Source organism: Portunus trituberculatus, chromosome 40 (assembly GCF_017591435.1).
Source record: "Portunus trituberculatus isolate SZX2019 chromosome 40, ASM1759143v1, whole genome shotgun sequence".
Lineage (NCBI taxonomy): Eukaryota > Metazoa > Arthropoda > Malacostraca > Decapoda > Portunidae > Portunus > Portunus trituberculatus.
In genome coordinates, this window is record NC_059294.1 from 19,037,759 (window position 1) to 19,057,568 (window position 19,810).

General features: G+C 42.1%; 1 protein-coding gene across 5 annotated transcripts in view; it reads left to right on the top strand.

The window, feature by feature from the left end:
* Nucleotides 1-19,810, top strand: part of LOC123516005 (ATP-binding cassette sub-family C member 4-like) — a 222,798-nt gene that overhangs the window by 195,465 nt on the left and 7,523 nt on the right. For all 5 annotated transcript variants that reach the window (XM_045274990.1, XM_045274992.1, XM_045274989.1 and 2 more), the window contains 2 exons: nucleotides 7,365-7,494; nucleotides 8,060-8,170. In XM_045274990.1, the coding sequence (XP_045130925.1) occupies nucleotides 7,365-7,494; nucleotides 8,060-8,170 (241 nt within the window). The remainder of the gene's footprint in view (nucleotides 1-7,364; nucleotides 7,495-8,059; nucleotides 8,171-19,810) is intronic.

Consider the following 19,810-nt stretch of genomic DNA (forward strand, 5'->3'; position numbering starts at 1 on the left):
CTTTGCAGTCTTTTGTGTCGCCGAGTGATGTGCGTCTCCTAAGCCCGGATGGGGGCGATAAGGTAGTGTTTTACGTGTGATATCTTTTCAGTTCATCATGCCTACTACCAAGTGCCAGTTTTCCTATGATGGCAAAGGGTGGGCATATGAGTTTTCATGCGATGGCCATGACTTGTGTGTGCCCCATCATCCTTGTGTTTCCAAGGACTTCTTGTTTGACACTGACAAGTGTGAGAAGTGCCGAGAAATTCCTCCAATCTGTGAGCAAGGTGGATAAGCTTTGCCTCCAGTACACTTCGCTGCGCCGATCGTGGGAGGTGGTGCAGCGTTCGGCCAAGAGGAAAGGGATGCACGCGGTCTGGAAGGACGAAGCTTTCCGCCTGGCTTTCATGGGCCGGGGCTCTCGGAAGGTGGTCCCGTCTACCCCGTCCACTGCTGGCCGCTCCTGCCCCCCCTCCTCGGTCGTGGAGGATCCGGTACCGGGGCCATCTTTGGTACATCACGATCCCGTGGCCGGGGATCCGTCTCCAGTGGTGCCGCCTTCCGCTCTCCTTGGCCCCACCTCGGAGCCCCTGCCTCCTAACATCCATGAGCTCTTCTCGGGGATTTTGGTCCATCTCTCCTCTGCTGCTCCTCTGCCGTGTGCCCAATCCCCGGCTTCTCCTCTGGTGGCGGACCCTCATCCTGCTACACCTCTCCCCCTCTCTAGTCCGGCATCTCAGCCGTACGGCGTGGATTCGTCCCCTGTCTCGGACGCCCCCCCTTCGGAGGAGGAGTTGGAGCCGGAGGTTTTTCCGGAGTTGTGGGCTCCTGTGCCTCCTGATTGGCAGGTGTCTCAGGTCGCCGGGTCGGCCATCTTACTCCGCCGAGATGGGGCCTCCCAGGGGGAGGCGGCGCCAGTGCCTGGTCAGGAGGTGTGCTGGGGGACGTCGTGCCACTCTCCTCTTCCTTCCTGGCATTTTCGTCCCCTCTCTCAAGCAGCCCAGCCTACTCCTACCTTGCCATTACCGTCCGTGGACAAGCTCTTGCGCTCCCTCTCGGTCCTCTCTTTGTTTGTGGGCCTGTCTCCTCCTTCCCTTTCCTCCGAGGGTGAGGAGTCGACGCGGCGCTCGATGGGCGTGTCATGGATGGCGGGCCAGGCGGACCAGTTCCTTAAGGTAGCCAGGGACTGGTGGGATCAGTTGGCAGCACAGGCCCAAAGTGCTCCTGTTCCCAGACCATCAGCTAAGCCCAAGACTTCTCTACTTCCGGTTGGGGACTCTGGACGCCCGGGTGGGAATTTGGCTGTCTGCGCATTCTCCATCCTCCTTTCCTCCTCCCTTGGCCACCTCTTCGTCGGAGACAGTGAGGCAGGCCGAAAAGGACAAGGCTTTTGCGTTGGATGCCTTTTCTTCTTTTCAGGCCTTGCTGACGGCGGAGAAGATCTTGACGGTTCTGTCACAGAGGCAGGATCTAAACGCATGGGTGTCCTGTTCAATCCTGTGCTCTAACCTCCTGCCCCTGCTGCACTTCGCCCTCTGGCAAGGGGCTCTGGCGATGGCTTCTTCCTTCACTCAGGCTCTCTCATACCACTTAGCCTGCTGGAGGCAAGCCGTGGCTCCTCTGCCATCTCCAGCGCAGTCGGCCCTTCTCATGGGGGATTTGCTGGGAGCTTCCTTTGGGTCTACACACTCGGTGGCGGATGCTCTCGCACGGTCCCCTCAGGTTGCGGTGGTTTACCAGGGAGCTCCACCAGACCGCGCAGGCTCTGCGAGAGCCCGCGCTTCATCGTCTCGGGTGGCCCCTCCTCGATACCAAGGCCCGTCGCGCTTCCTGAGGACCTCCAACAGATTCCTCCCCTACCCGTCAGCTTCTCACCAGGCCCAGTACTCTTCACGGGATAGGAGAGCTCCGCCGGGTCGGGACGGCGGTTTCTTTATCCGTAGGGGTTCGGGCCAGCCCCGGGGGTCGTGGCAGTGACTCTCCAGCACTGGGTTGCCTGTCCAACGCGGCCGACAAGTGGCCGGTCGGCACGTGGGCGGACAGGGTGGTTCGTCGGGGCCTCTCCTGGGAGTGGGCTCAAGGCCGTGCCCCGCGTCTACGGATGCCTCCTCCTTTCTCTTCAGCTTCACCTTAGCTCTCGGCGATATTGCAGGAGATGCTCCTCCATGGGGTACTGGAGGAGTATTCCGGCCCTGTCTTCCTGTCCCGTCCCTTCTTGGTCCCTCGGTGGGACAGGCAGGACCCTTGTCTGGTCGTTGACCTGTCTGCTCTCAACGCCCACATTGAGTGTCATCACTTCAGGATGATGACGCTCAAGCAGGTCAGGGAGACCCTTCTTCTGCACTCTTGGTTGACTTCCCTGGACCTTGCCAATGCATATTGGCATGTGCCGATAGGTCCGCGTTTCCGTTCCTACCTGGCAGTGCAGGACCGCTCCCACGTCCTGCGTTTTACAGTCCTACTCTTCGGGTTGAACATCGCGCCACGGGTCTTCACTAAGATCATGAAGACTCTGGCATCAATACTGGCGGATGTCAACATCAGAACTATAATGTATCTGGACGATTGGCTCGTCCAGGGATTATCAAGGGAGGAAGCCCGAGCTGCAACCGCCAGGACCATCTCCATCAGCGAATTCCTCGGGTTTCACTTCAATTTCCCCAAGTCTCGTCTCAAGCCCACTCAAGATTTGCAATGGCTCGGCATGTGGTGGGATACTCGGACTTCTACCATTCGCCTGTCCGAGGACATTCGGAGGAGGGTTCTGCAGCGGGTTAGGAGGGCCTCCTGGTCCACCACCTTCACCCACCACATGTGGACGAGGCTTATGGGCTCCTTGACATTTGCAGCCCAGGTGACACCACTGGGGCCTCTGTGGTGCAGGAGGCTCTGGTGGGAAGGCAACAGGGTGTTTCCGTGGACGGCCCTGCACTGTCTGTGCCCGGTTCCATCACACCGTCACTGGCTGCTGCGTCAGTGGTTGTCTTCGGGTCTTCTGGAGACTGCGGTTCCTTGGAGGCTGTCAGCGCCGCAGCTCCAAGTCTACACAGATGCTTCGGACAGCGGTTGGGGCTTCCAGGTGTCCGACAATCGACAGGGCCGGGGATGCTGGGAGCAGGCCGATGCACAGAGACACGTCAACGTGAAGGAGTTGACGGTGCCTCTGCTTTTCCTTCAGCAACACGTGGATCTCCAGCAACTCCACGTCTGCTTCTACATGGACAATGTAGTGGCAGTCCAGTGTGTGAAGAGGATGGGCTCCTCCCAGTCGATCTCCCTCCTCAGGACATCCGAGGCCCTCTTCAACCTGGCAGCGTCGCGCCATCTTACGCTGTCAGCCGTGCACGTGCCGGGCAGGGACAATGTCTGGGCAGACGCGTTGTCCCGCAGCGATACTTCCTCAGTGGAATGGTCGCTCAACCCAGACGTTTTTATGGATCTAGTGGAGTTGTTCCGTCTGCCCGAGGTGGACCTATTTGCATCATCGGAGAACCATCAGCTCCCACAGTACATCACTAGGAGCGTGGTCACGGCCACGAGAGGGCCAGACTCCTTTCTCATGGATTGGAACACATGGGGGTTCGTTTATCTTTTTCCTCCCCAAGCGACGGTGGTGGTGCGCAAGCTGGAGACGTTCAGGGGCCGAGTTCTTCTCATTGCCCCTCTCTGGAAGGCCCAACCCTGGTGCCAATGTCTACTGCTCTGGTGTCCTTCCCCTCTACCTTTCAACAGACTGGCGGTACGGGGCCATGGTGTCTGTCAGTCTGGAATATCCTCCAGCTTTCACGCATGGAGTTTCTGCAGGCATGCTTGACCACCTCCCTCTTGCCTGAGGTCTCCTCTGATGTCATGAAGGGGTCCAGGGATTCCACCCTCCACCAGTATGAGTCGGCATGGAAAGCTTTCCAGCTTTTTCTCCACAATCAGCCTTTTTCTTATATTTCTTTACCTCTTGTTTATGACTTTTTGTCCTTTATATTTCATGTCAGACGCAGAGCTGCCTCGACCGTCGCCACCTATGCGGCTGCTCTGGCGGACCCCTTGTCATTGGGGTTTAACATCACCATCAGAGGACGGGTCCTAGATTTACTGAAAAAGGGTCACTTCCACCAGCGGCCTCCTGTGAAGAGACCAAGGATCTTCTGGTCTCTGTCCAAAGTCCTGACCCTCCTTCGGGGCCCTCCTTTTACTAATTCGGACTGGGGGGGGTGGGGGGATGTTAGCTTCCCAGGAGGTCTGCGCTCACCCCTCCCAAAGGTTGCCTCAGCTTTACTGGACCGTCCTCCACACACCGGTCCAGGTATGCTGTTCTCTCGGACCGTCCTCACTCTGCCAGGTTAGAGGTTTACAGTACCCTTCCCTTTCAGTATAGTCTGGTGGCGGATCCTTCCTCCACTTGTGATGCAGCTAAACCCGCACTGGAGATGATTGTACCTCAAAATGTGATGTTTGAGTTACCGAACTATTCTTCGAAAACATCTATTTTGAGTGAAGCAGTTCCAGTGCGGGTGATCGGGGCCCTCTTCTTCCGCTTTGCTCCCTCCCCCGGTCATCCTTTGCCAGATTCGGTTCTCGCGCTTCACATGGAACGGCATCTTCTTATCAGGAGAGGGACCTCCCAGAGATAGAAAACGGGATGTAGGGAGGTTGGGTATGGGGATTTGGTTCCTTTTGGTAGGGGTGACTGCACTATTGTGATTGTAGGTAGGGGTTACTGCACTATTGTGCTGATTCTATTTTGAAGGTAGTGTTTCCTATGTGCGTGGGGCCTCATTTTTTTTAATGAGATGTTTCAGCGATACCCTGAGGCGTAGTACTACACAGATAGTACATTGTGCACTCATTTAGTACAGCTAAACCCGCACTGGAGCTGCTTCACTCAAAATAGATGTTTTCGAACAATAGTTCGGTAACTCAAACATCGCATTTTGCTGATATTGAGTGGAGTAATATTATGTGCAGGAAGACTGTACAAGAGAAATCTGACATATTCCTACAGGAATACAATGAAGGAGTAAAAAAATTTGTTCCTGTTTATAGAGTTCAGAAAAAAATACATACATGATACAATGCTAGATGCTTACAAGCAAAAAAGGCAAAGGATAAAGCATGGAAGAAATTTTTAAAGCAGAGAAATTACTATAATAGTCGGCAGTACAAAGATACTAGAAATGAATATATTAGAGTAAGGAGAGAGGAAGAAAGAAAGTTTGAGAAAGATGTAGTGGATAAAAGCAAGGATGAACCCAAACTTTTCTACAAGTTTATAAGTGGCAAAACAAAGAATAAGGAAACAATTGAAAAAATAATTAAAGAAGGAAAGACATACCAAACAGAGAAAGAAATGTGTGAAATAATGAATGAGAGCTTCAAAATGGTATTCGCTGAAGAAGATGACTTCACAGAACCTAATAGGACATTGAACTGCCAAGGATTACAGGAAATTGCAGTTCATAAAGAAGATATTGGAAGATTACTGGACAAGTTGGAAGTCAGGAAAATAATGGGGCCAGATGGTGCATCAGGGTGGGTGTTAAAAGAATGTAAAAAGCAATTACTGGAGCCAATTTGGGAAATAATTAAAAGTTCAATAAATGAAGGGAAAGTTCCACTAGAGTGGAAGAGAGCCCATGTAATACTGATATTTAAAGGAGGAAAGGCAACTAAACTACAGACTAGTGTCACTTACAAGTGCCGTACGGAAGTTATGTGAAATAATCATCAAAGAAAAATGGATTAAATTTCTAGAAGAGGAGCAAGTCATATCGAACAGTCAATTTGGGTTCAGGATAGGGCGGTCATGTGTATTTCGTGACGATTGTACCGTCGCGTGCAGAGAGGCGGGGATTGTTCCGGAAATCATGATTTTTCTGCGCTAAATGTTTGAATCTCTCCTGCTTACTATTGATCCTGATGCAAGTAGAGGTATCTGGCATCTTTTCTTGCTCAACTCCTCGAGCCTTGAGACATATGTTCCCTCACAATAGGTCACCTTTTCCCATTTCGAGGCGACATCTGGCTATCCCCGTGACCTAGAGAGAGGAAATGGTACTCTGAGTGATGTTATGTCAGTGTTACTCGGTAGTGACATTGAGGACAGTGATGAAAATGAAGACTGATTTTTTTTATTGAGACAGAAGAAAGTGAAGACTCCAGTAGTGATCTGGGAGACGGAGACCAACCCTCACAGTGACGTTCATAAACCTCCTCACGTATTCCCCTCAAGCAATGCGCTGGTGTGTGTCACCCATGGTTGCCTCTACAGGACTGTGCTTGTCGGCCAAGTCATGTGAATCCCATTGCTAATAAGAGTTGCCAGATTCCAATTATTATAGAAATCCACAATACTTGTAATAATATGTGGTTTCTTTTTCTTTTTCTGTTTTGCATATCATTTCATATATCTGAGTTCGCATTTTCATGACATGAAAGTGCAAAAGTTCCTACTTTTACATGAAATTCAAATGTCCAAAAGGAGAGAGAGAGAGAGAGAGAGAGAGCACGCTCGCTGTGTTATCAGAGCTTAGGGGATATTTTTTAGCAGCAGGTTCTGCCAAGGGTTTAGGGAGAATTTTTTGATATGCAATAACTTTGCTCTCAGAGGTCATAACATGTTGAAAACTACATCATTGTATGTACTCAGAATAGCACAGAGAAATATGCTTTTATAAGGAAAAAATCTTTTATCATTTTTGACGTGTGATTTTTCCCTGCTGTAAAAGAAGGAAAGTAAATCAGCTCCCCGTACTTTTAGGGCTAATCAACACGTCTGCTTTAATAACTGGATAATGGTGATTGAAGTGTGTGCAGAGTTGGATGTGGGTGTCAGTGCACTGAAAAAGATGTCTTCTCCAGGGTACAGAAAAATATGTGTCAAGTGGGTTCCATGAATGCTCAAGCAGGAGCAAAAATATGACCGGCTGTGCATGGACATATGGAGTGTGGTTTGTCACATCTCTGTCGCCAGTCCAGAATTGACAAACTTCTCCCAACCATGCTGACATTAACTGAGTCCATTCTGTAAATGTTCACCAAGCACTGGTGAATGTTAATTGGTTCAATATCTGCTTCTGACACACCTCCATGACTGGCGTTGCTTTCTTAGGCTGTCATACCATTAATATTTGCAACCAAGAGATGAAAATTTCATGTTATTGCTAAGGTACAGCTGTCATAATAGTGCCATAAGCAATATTATTAGATCCCTTGTGTCAGAATAAAAATGAGACATTACTTTTTGAACAACCCTCATATCTATGAATTGGTTTGTGGTTAAAGGTATGGGAAAGTTTTCTGCCTAAAATGTTCTGCCATTTTCAAGATTGGTATTAAATATGCTTGAGATCAGAAAAAAACTGCCCATTGCATATCAAACTTTTCAGGACTGATGAGCTGATTCAGGAACTTATCCGCACCAAATTCCATGACTGTACAGTGCTGACTATTGCTCACCGACTGCAGACTATTGTAGACAGTGACCGTGTAATGGTGCTTCAGGCTGGCAATCTCAAAGTATGTATCCTTTAACTACTCATTTGGAATTTTATTGCTTATTTTTACTGCAGTCTCTCCCAAATATCCCTTTTAATATAAGTTTGGGATAATATATTTTTTTCTACAACTTCCTCATATCAACCATATTTACTACAAGAAGCCAGCTCTTTTGAAAAGTATATATTCTCATTTTGTGTAATTTTTGAAATTTTAGTTGATTGGAAAACTGTAGTGTTTATTCATGAAACAAAAGATGGCCCATTTTGATACTCTAGCTTGAGCATCATCCTTTTCTTTTGTGTTTTTTTTTTTTTTTTGTAACATAATGTCAAGTAGAGGCATAGCAGCTAATACATATATAAGTCTGCTGACAGTACATTCTTTAGTGTATCCTACATACTAAGACATGGCTTTTATATGATTATTAATGATTAAGGATTTATGAAAGAACAATATTGGAACACTTTAATAGCTCAACATGTGGGAGAACAATCAAGGCTGACCAATGTCAATAGGATCTTGGTAATTGCTATTGATCTGGCAGTACCTATCCTTAATTGCCTTAATTTGATTAATTCAACAGGAGTTTGATGAGCCACACATTTTGCTTCAGAACAAGAATTCCTTGTTCTTCAACATGGTCCAGCAGACAGGACAGAACACCAGCCGCCAGTTGCAACAGATTGCAGAATATGTAAGTTTTTCTGTGATAAATTAAACAAACTGAACCTTCCTTCCATTTCATTAAACATAATTGGGGAATTAATCATCAGTTTGGTGCTTAGAGAATGTGTATGTGTGTGTATTTACCTAGTTGTATATTACAGTGTTTGAGTGGGGCTCATAGTGACCTGTCTCCATATCTACTTTTATTCAACTTTTCCTTAAATTTATGCACACTTCCTTCTGTTACAGTCTCTTTGCTCAATCCATTCTAGATAATCACCTTCCTATGTGGAAAACATTGACTCTTCATGATCTTCTTGGAGTGTTTTCTTGTCTGTCTGTCTCCATCATCAGTCAGTGATTTCAGGTCTTGTCTGTCTATCTTTTTTTGCATATGGTTTACTATCTTATACATCATTGTTATATTTCCTCTCTACGGTCTATCCTTCAAAGTTGGTAGTTCCATTTCCTTCAGTTTTTCATCACAGGTACCATCATGGTAGCTATCCTTTGAATTCTTCTATTTTCCTTATATCCTTTTGCTTATGTAAAGACCATACTTCTGCTGTATATTCAAGTTTAGGTCTTATCATAATGGTTACGATTTTTTCATCATACTCTTATCCATGTAATTAAACACCACCCTGATATTTGTTAGTGTCCTGTATGTTGAAACAAATGTGTGCCCTCTCTGGGGTCAGGGTATCTTCTATAACCACTCCCAGGTCTTTCTCTTCCTTCCTCTTCATTATAATCTCTTCCCCATTTTGGATTCCCACATAGGCTTTCTGTTACTTTTACACATTTCCATCATATGGCATTTCTTGGCATTAAACTCTAATTTTCACTTTCAGTTCCATTCCCAGATCTTGTCAATATATCTCTGCAATTTCATACAGTCCTCATTGTTCTTTATTACTCTGAAGAGTTTCACATTATCTGCAAATAAATTTTTGTAGCTGCTCGAGCCCTCCTGTATGTCATTAATAAATATTTGGAGCATTATTGGTGACAGCACCAAACTCCGTGGTACACCACTAGTTACTATGCTCCAATTTGACAAGGTGTCTCTTACCATAGTCACATTTTGCTTCCAGTTAAGTAGTCCCTCATCCAGCTTAACATACTTCCCTGTATGTTTAATTTCCCATATGTGGTACTCTATCAAAAGCCTTCTTAATCCCTTACCAGCATCAAGACAGATAAGTATACTACCAAATAAAAATGGCATATAGACTCTTTTGACTTTCATCCATATATCTATATATAGTTTCCCAGCAAGTGGGTATTCAGATTGACATCTATATATAGACTCTGCTGCAAAACTGAACAAACAGTTGAATCTATATATAGGTGTCATTTGTGTTTAATTGATGATATTGCATGTCAATATATTTATATGAATGTTTGGAGTTACTCACATCCAGAACTTGTGACCTAGATAAAATTTACTTCCATTTTTCTTCGTACTTTTTGCATACTTGTTTTGTACCTATTCATTCATAAGCAATGTTGCTAGGATGTGGTACAGTTCTTTCTCCTTGACATGAATGACTAATAATAAAAGTGTAGTACATCCACTGACAAAGTGCAAGCCGTAACTGGCCTTGAGAGCCAATTTTGATAAGTATTTGGGTATTTGAGATGAGAAATAATTATTAGTATTATGAGTTTTGTAATTTTTGTAAGGAATAGTCTATTTATAGATCATGCTGCAACTTATTGCAGTAAAATCAGAGCAAATGTCTATATATAAACAATCCGACAAAAAATCCCAATTATGAAACATCTGTATATAGATCCTCCGCCGGGAAGGGGTTAATATCCAAATACACTCCCTTGTACCTCATCTATTACCCTTGTATAGAAACTTAGTTGATTTTGTTATACACAATCTTCCCTTTCTAAATCCAAATTGGGAGTTATAATTTCATTATCCTCCAGATATTCCATATATTTTTCTTTCATCACAATTTCATTGATCTTTCCCACAACACCAGTCAATGACACTGGTCTTTAATTTTATTGGCTTAGTCTTTTTCCTCCTTTGTATATAAGCACTATGTTTGCTTTTTTATTCACTCCCTCTGTACTTGCCCTTCCATCAAAGAGCTATTGATCACATCCTAAATTGATTCCACCAGTTGATCTTTTATATTCTCTGTGTCCATCTGGCTCCAATGCTTTTCTGACATCTACTTTCTCTAATAATTTGCTAATATCTTGTTTATGCACCATAACCTTCCTTAAACCTTCCTGCATCACTTTGTTGTTTGGTTCCATGAAATCTTTGTCTACATTAGATATTGATTTAAAGCTCTCATTCATAAGTTTGCTCACTTCTTCTGTTGTTTCACATATCTTATTTCCCTTAATTAACTTATTGATGATCTCTCTGTTTGTTATCTCTCCATTAATGTATTTGTGAAAAAGCTTCTGTTCCTCTTCACATCTCTACTACATCCCTTCAAACTTTCTTTCCTCCTCCCGTCTTATTCTAACATATTAATTTCATGCTCCTTTATATTGCTTCCTATTTTTTCATCTTACATCCTACATCCTTACTTTTCATAGCTCTTGCATATGTAGCATTAACTCTGTATACTGAAACATACCTCATTATCCCTTCGTTGTACTTATGTTTCTCATGCACTGTTTTGCCCCACGTGGTTTCTTTCCAATTAATATCACCAATGTACTTCCTTAATCCTTCAAAATTTTTCTTGGCATGATTTAATCTACCTTGTTTGTTACCCTCATTGTATTTCAACATTTCCTGAGCCTCTATTTCAACTTCCACAACTACATGATCACTTTTTCCCATCGGGCTATGAGATTTAATGTTTGGACAATGCTCTTTTTATTTTTTATTTATTTATTTTTTTTTTTTTTTTTTTTTTTTTTTAATACCAAGTCAAGCATGGATGGTACTTCTCTATACCTTGTATAGTCTTTCACCCATTGGTTCATTGTGTTTTACCATTGCCAGTTGTAGCACTTCTTCCCCAGTTGTCCAGCATAGCTATTTATTTCAATTTCTTCCCAATTTATGTTTTGCAGTTAAGATCTCCCACAAGTACAGTGGTACCTTGGAGTACGAATGCTTTTTTTTTTTCTCTGTGACCTGTCTCCTTGTCCATTCCTGTCATATCTCTCTTTCATCAGATTGACACACACCGCGTCAACGACATCACTGCTCAGTTTATTCCACTTATCAATGCTACGATGCGGGAAACTGTATTTTCTCACGTCATTTAGATAGATGTCCTTTATTAGCTTTTTTCCATGTCCTCGGAGATGATTACTTATCAACCTTTATCAACTCTCTGTCCAGTATGTCAATCTTGTTCACCAATTTATACATAGTTATCATGTCTCCTCTTGTTCTTCTCTCTTCTAATGTGGTCAGCCCCAGCTTCCTCAGTCTTTCCTCATAGTCTAACTCTCTGAGTCCTAGTACCATCCTTGTTGCCAGCTTCTGTACCCTTTCCATCTTCTTCACATTTTTCTTCATATGCGGTGACCAGACACACACTGCATATTCTAACTGGGGTCTTATCAAGGTACATAATATCTTCTTCATTCCTTCATCTAGGTAGTGGAATGCAAGGCCAATATTATGAAGCATGTTGTATGTTTTCCAAAAAATCTTGTTAATGTGTTTCTCCGGTGACAAAGTGTTTTGCACGCGGTTACTCCTAAGTCTTTCTCCTCATTGGTCTCTTTAATTTTCTCATCACCCAGCCTGTAATCCCTGTTTGGTCTGTATCTACTTCTTTCCATTTTCATAACATGGGTCTTGTCTATATTAAATTCCATCTGCCACTCCTTACTCCACTCATATATTTTATCAAGATCTTCCTGTAACTTGTTACAATCTTCCACATTCTTTACTCTCCTCATCATTTTAGTATCGTCCGCAAACATGTTCATGTAACTGTCAATTCCTACTGGCATATCATTAACATAAATCAAAAACATGATGGGACCCAGCACTGACCCTTGTGGAACTCCACTGGTTACCTTCTTCCACTCGGACTTCCTTCCTCTCACCACTGTTCTCATTTCTCTTCCCATTAAGTAATTTTCCATCCATTTTGCTAGTTTATCATTTACTCCTCCAATCATCTTTAGTTTCCACATCAGTCTATTGTGTGGTACTTTATCAAAGGCCTTTCTCAAGTCCAGGTAGATAGCATCCACCCATCCCTCTCTATGTTGTAGTATGTCAGTCACTCTTGAATATAAACATAATAAATTGGATACGCACAATCTTCCTTTTCTGAAACCAAACTGCCTTTCACTCAGAATGTTTTCACTTTCTAGATACTTACTCCACTTAGCTTTAATTACTTCTTCACATACCTTGCACAATATACTAGTCAACGATACTGGTCTATAATTTAGCGGTTCCATTCTACTACCATTCTTATATATAGGCACAATGTCAGCTCTTTTCCACTCTTTCGGGATTAATCCTGTTCGTATGGATGTTGATCCTTACATTCATTTAGCAACCTCCCAGATATGCCATCAGGCCCCATTGATTTATTAATATCCAGATTGCTTATAATTTTCCTTACATCTTCCTTAGTAACCATGATGTTCTGCATTTACTTTATTTCCGTAGGCCTTCCTCCCATGAAATGCTCTTCCTTTGTAAACACTTTGCAAAAGTTGTCGTTCAAAATTTCAGCTATATCTCCAGCATCCTCATATACTTCTTCCCCCGTTTTTTACCTTTTCTATTGCCTCCCTTTTATTTAGTTTTCCATTTATGAATTTATAAAACATTTTTGGGTCACTATCACAGTTTTCCACCACCCTCTGTTCATATTCCTTCTGTGCTGTTCTTACTTCAACATATCTATTTCTTGCTGTTTTGTAGACTTCTCTTGATAATACATCACTGTTTTTCTTAAGTTTCTTCCATGCCTTTTCTTTGTTCTTTTTTGCTTCTTCACAATTTCTATTAAACCACTGTTTATTATTTAAAGTCCTCTTTCTGTGATATGGCACAAACTTTTTCACAGCAGAGTTATACAAATCCATAAATTTATCGTATTTCAATTGCATATCCCTTTCTTGGTATACCAATTTCATTAAAGAACTTTCTTATATGGTTATAATTTGCCCTAGTATAATTTAATTTTTACTCCCTGCATTCCACAATCTTATTCGTGCTTAATTCCGTATCCAGCTCAATGCTTAGGACATCATGATCGCTTTTCCCCAAGGGACATTCATGTTCAATTTCCTCTTTTAGAGAGATTCCCCTGGTAAATACCAAATCCAACCTTGCTGCAACATCTTGTCCCCTGCACCTTGTTGGTGATCTCACCCACTGTGTCATCAAGTTATTTGTTGCTACCTTTAACAATTCTTCTGCCGTTCACCACTTCATAGTCTTCCCACACTATTTCTTTGCAATTAAAGTCTCCAACTATCATCACTCTATTCTTTCTGATGAGTTCTTGCTTCATTCTGTCTAGAGTATTTCTCATCACCATTTGGTACTGTTCATATTCCCAAACACTGGTTCTGGGTGGTATGTATACTGTTATAATATTAATGTCCCTCTTGCCATCTGTTATAAGCATACTTATCACTTCCTCATTTCTCTTACTATAGTTCACCTCCTTCACTATCAGATCTTCCTTAGTAAGAACCATTATACCACCACCTCCTTTATTTTTCTATCATTTCTCCATACTTTGTAGTGTTTTACAACAAACCAGTCTAGCTTTATTTCGGTCCTTAGCTTTGTTTCCACTACACACATTATGTCCGGTTCGTTATTTCTTAGGTAATCCATACATTCTAGCCTCTTAGACAGAAATCCATCTATGTTCGTGTAAGTCACTTTTATTCCATTCCTAGTCTCATTCTTCCATGTAATGCCTATTCCGTCTGTTTTATCCACCACTTCTTTAGCCTCCCATTTCTTATCCTCCAAAAAAACTTGGTCTTTTCCTCCTCTGTTCTTTCGTCATTCCTCTCCTTCACTTCAGTTACAAGCTCCTTCATTTTCATTCGCTCATCTTGTGACATATTTCTTCTTATGTAAATTGTTTTGGTTTCCTCAGAGTCCTTAAGTTTCCAAGCCCTCCTCAACAAGGCCTCCGCTGCCACCTGAGACTTTAATTTCAATTTTAATGGTCTATTCTTGCCTTCCTCAAAAGCTCCCAATCTCACACTTTCTTGTACCTCAGCATATAGGTCCTCTTCTTCCACAGAAATCTTGTTCAGTAAAGACTTAATCCTGTCATTTTCCTTATCTCTCCTGTCCTGCCAGTTCCTGTTAGTTTCTTCCCTCAATCCTATTATGATCACACATTTTTTCTTTTCAGCAATATCTCTCACCACATACTCATTTTCCTTTAGTGCCTTTACCATTTCCTCTGCGTAATCCTTTATTTTCCTCTTCCTGCTTTTTTACTATCTCCCTAAAGGACCTTTGTACCTCCTGATGTTCATGGTTCACTTCTTTCATCCTGGTATCAATTAGATTAAGGCATTCCTCCTTCCTCAAGTCCCCTTCGGATATTTTCATCTCCACTTCCATGAGTTTAGCCTTCATCTCTTCACATTGTTTCCTTAGTTGTTGGTTTTCTTTCTCCATCTCTACTTTTCCTTCAATAGCTCTTTATTCGCTAACGTTAACAAATAGATCTCTTTTTTTGAACGAATCATTCTAGAACTCTATCCAGTTTTTCTTCTATGGACAAAATGTTTAGGAACTTACTTTCCAGTGCCTGGATTCTTGCATCCATATCCAATTTCTCCAGTCCTTTTGGCATAGTTATAAAACCTTCAAAGTCTCTAGCTTGTCTAGACACCATTTTTGTTATCGTCAGCTGATTACGGCCATAACAATCACCGCCCACACTCTCCTCTCAGGGATCACTCTTCATATCCCTCACTTTCAACACTAAGCGACAGTAGGACATTAACAGGACACTAACTTAGAGTTACCCGGGCCCTGTAACACCATAGGTATTTTCCTTCTTCCCGTCTTCATCTATCCTCTCTCAGCGGCTTGTGTGTGTGTGTGTGTGTGTGTGTGTGTGTTTGTGTGTATATATATATTATATTTTTATATTTTTTATTTTTTATATATATTTTTTTATTTTTTTTTTTTTTTATTTTTTTATATATATATGTGTGTGTGTATTTACCTAATTGTATTTCCTAATTGTCATCAAACTATGCTCTCCCTCTCCATATCTACTAATGTCCAGCTTTTCTTAAAATCATGAATATTCCTTCTTGACCATTTCAAGTTTCCAGATCAGTCTCTTGTGGTACCTTATCAAAGGCCTTTTTAAATCCAGATATATTCCATCAGCCCAACCATCTCTTTCCTGTATTACATCTATCACCCTCGAATAGTAACATATCAGGTTTGTCGTGCATGAACGCCTTTTCTAAAACCAAATTGACACTCACAAAGTATGTCATTTTTCTCCAAGAAGTCTGTCCATCTATTCTTCACCACCCTCTCACACATCTTAGCTACCACACTTGTAAGTGACACTGGTCTATAGTTCAATGGGTCTCTCTTGTTACCTGATTTATAAATTGGGACAATGTTAGCTCTTTTCCAGTCTTGGGGCACTACACCTTCCCTTAATGAGGCATCAATTACTTCACAAACTTTTTCTGCCAGTTGCTCCTGCATTCTCTTAAAATCCATCCTGATACCCCATCAGGTCCCACAGCTTTTCTCACTTCTAAACTCCCCATCATATTCTTGATCTCCTCCACAGTTACTTGAAACTCCTTCATAATCCCTTTCTGTTCCATTACCAGTGGTTTGTCAAAAGCAGTCTCCTTTGTGAATACCTTCCGAAAGCATCCATTCATAGCCTCTGCCATTTCCTGGGATCCTCACTGCATACTCCATTTACTTCTAAACTTTCAATACTTTCTCTATTTTTGATGTTGTTGTTCACATGTCTGTAAAAAGCCTTGGTTGGTCTTTACATTTATCAATTATATCCTTTTCTTGTTTCTTTCTTTCTTCTCTTCTAATCAACACATATTCATTTCTTGCTCTTTTGTAACTTTCCCACTGCTTAATCCGTCTTTTCCTTCTCCACCTCTTCCATGCATCCTCTTTTCTTGTTCTAGCCTTTTCACATCTATCGTTAAACCAGTCCTGCTTTCCAACTTCTCTATGTTGTCTTATTGGTACAAATTTTTCTCACCTTCTTTGTATATTTTATAAATTCCTTCCACTTTTCATTTGCTCCTTAGCACTCTTGAATTTCATCCAATTTGTCTCTTGAAAGAATTTCTTTAGGTTTCCAAAATCTGTCTTGGCATAATTCCATCTTCCCACTTTATATTCTTCATTTCTTCTAGATTTCTCTTCATCTATCACCTTGAACTCCAAAACTGCATGATCACTCTTTGCTAAAGGGCACTCCACCCTCATCTCCTCAATGACCATTGGCTCTGTACTAAAGACCAAGTCCAGTCTTGACGATGCTCCTCTCCTCCAAACCTAGTATCTTCTTTGACCCACTGAGTTAACACATTTTCCATTGCCAGTGTCAATAGTGTATTTCCCATGTTGTCTCTGATCCTTCCATTGACCAGTCCTCCCAACACACCTCTTTACAATTAAAATCTCCCATCATTATAGTTCGTTCACAGCCACCCAACATTTCTTCCAGACATGTTCCTGTATCTCTTATCATTTCTTCATATTCCTGTACTGACCATGCATTTGTCTTAGGTGGTACGTACACCACTATGTAGTGCCTCTTTTTCCTTCATTAGTTTCTGCTCTGATCTTTAGCACTTCTGCCTTTCCCATACCTTCTTTCACTTGATCCACCTTTATATCTTTTTAACCAGCAACATCACTCCTCCTCCCATCTTACCTACTCTATTTCTTTTCCAAACATTATATTTCCTTCTCCAACCATCATCAGGTCTTCTCCTCTCTCAGTTTTGTTTCAGTAAGACCCACAATATCTGGGTTCTTGTCCTCAAGTAATCGTTGAGTTCTAAAATCCCGATATCACTCCATTTATGTTGAATACATTACATTCCGCTCATATGTAAGTTTCTTTAGTCCTTTCTTGCTGTACTTTTCTGGGTTATGAACCACTTCCTCAGTCTCATATCCAAGATTCTCCAGAAAACTCTTTCTTCTCCTCTTCTGTCCTCTCTTCATTTTTTCAAAGCCTCCTTTCTCAACTCATTTAACATTTCTCTTTCCTTTTCACCGAGATCTCTTCTCAACCAAATCTTCCTTGTTGTTTCCTGCTGGGCTAGCCTCCATGACTTCTCCACCAATTCATCTACATCCTTTTGTGACTTAAGTTTGATTCTTATTGGCCTCATACCTTCTCTTGTGAACTTTCCAATTCTATGGAAGTCCTCTATTTCTTGTACTAGGTCTTTTCCTCCTCCTGCACCACATTAATGATATTATTTATCACCTTTTTATGTTTTCTCTCTCTCCATTTTACTCGGTGTCTTATCCTCCTCCACACCATATCACCATTTGACTTAATAACCTTCACCACTTTCTCACCAATCTTCTCTTCTATGATCTGTTGATCTAACTTTCAGTAGGCCCAAAGTTTTCTCCCAGACTCTTTGATTTCCTTTTTCCATCATCTCTTTTGTGTGTGTGTGTGTGTGTGTATTTACCTAATTGTATTTACCTAATTGTAACATACGGAAAAGAGCTATGCTCGTGTTGTCCCGTCTCCATATCTATTAATGTCCAGCTTTTCTTAAAATCATGAATATTCCTTGCGTTGACCACTTCCACGTCTAAACTATTCCATGCTTCCACCCTTCTATGAGGGAAGCTATATTTTTCACATCTCTCCTATAAGTGGCCATTTTAGTTTTTTCCCATGCCCTCTCGACATTCTTTCATTCCACATACACAGATCTTCCCTATCCATTTTTCCATGCCAATCATCACTCTGTATATTGCTATCAGGTCTCCCTTTCTCTTCTGTTTTCCAGGGTCGGAAGTTGCATTCTTTTCAGTCTGTCTTCATAAGTCAAATCTCTTAAGTCAGGCACCATTTTGTTGCAGCCCTCTGTACTTTCTCTAGTTTCCTTATGTGTTTCTTTAAGTTCGAGCCCACTGTATTGTTGCATATTCAAGCCTCGGTCTTATCATTGCAGTAATTATTTTCTTCATCATTTCTTCATCTAAATATACGAACGCCACTCTTATGTTCCTCAATAAGTTCAATACTTCTCCAATTATTTTGTTTATATGTCTCTCTGGCGATAGGTCATTGGTAATTGTCACCCCAAGGTCTTTTTCTTCATGACTGGTTTTATGTCTTCATTTCCTATCTTGTACATACTCCTGATTCTTCTTTCACTCTTGCCAAACTCTATTTTCTTGCATTTTGTCGTGTTGAACTCCATTTGCCATGTACAGCTCCATTTCCATATTCTGTCCAAGTCTTCCTGGAGTAGTTCGCAATCTTTGTCACATCTCACTTTTCTTAACAATTTTGCATCGTCTGCAAATAGGCTCACATAACTGGACACCCCATCCACCATGTCATTTATGTAGACCGAACATTACTGGTGCCAACACTGATCCCTGTGGAACTCCACTCTCCACCAAGCCCCATTCTGATGGTCTGTCCTTAATTATTGTTCTCATTTCTCTTCCTACCAAAAGTCTTCCATCCATTTTAGTAAACTGCCATGCACTCCTCCTACCATTTCAAGTTTCCAGATCAGTCTCCGGTGTGGTACCTTATCAAAGGCCTTTTTTAAATCCAGATATATTCCATCAGCCCAACCATCTCTTTCCTGTATTACATCTATCACCCTCGAATAGTAACATATCAGGTTTGTCGTGCATGAACGCCCTTTTCTAAAACCAAATTGACACTCACAAAGTATGTCATTTTTCTCCAAGAAGTCTGTCCATCTATTCTTCACCACCCTCTCACACATCTTAGCTACCACACTTGTAAGTGACACTGGTCTATAGTTCAATGGGTCTCTCTTGTTACCTGATTTATAGATTGGGACAATGTTAGCTCTTTTCCAGTCTTGGGGCACTACACCTTCCCTTAATGAGGCATCAATTACTTCACAAACTTTTTCTGCCAGTTGCTCCTGCATTCTCTTAAAATCCATCCTGATACCCCATCAGGTCCCACAGCTTTTCTCACTTCTAAACTCCCCATCATATTCTTGATCTCCTCCACAGTTACTTGAAACTCCTTCATAATCCCTTTCTGTTCCATTACCAGTGGTTTGTCAAAAGCAGTCTCCTTTGTGAATACCTTCCGAAAGCATCCATTCATAGCCTCTGCCATTTCCTGGGATCTTCACTGCATACTCCATTTACTTCTAAACTTTCAATACTTTCTCTATTTTTGATGTTGTTGTTCACATGTCTGTAAAAAGCCTTGGTTGGTCTTTACATTTATCAATTATATCCTTTTCTTGTTTCTTTCTTTCTTCTCTTCTAATCAACACATATTCATTTCTTGCTCTTTTGTAACTTTCCCACTGCTTAATCCGTCTTTTCCTTCTCCACCTCTTCCATGCATCCTCTTTTCTTGTTCTAGCCTTTTCACATCTATCGTTAAACCAGTCCTGCTTTCCAACTTCTCTATGTTGTCTTATTGGTACAAATTTTTCTCACCTTCTTTGTATA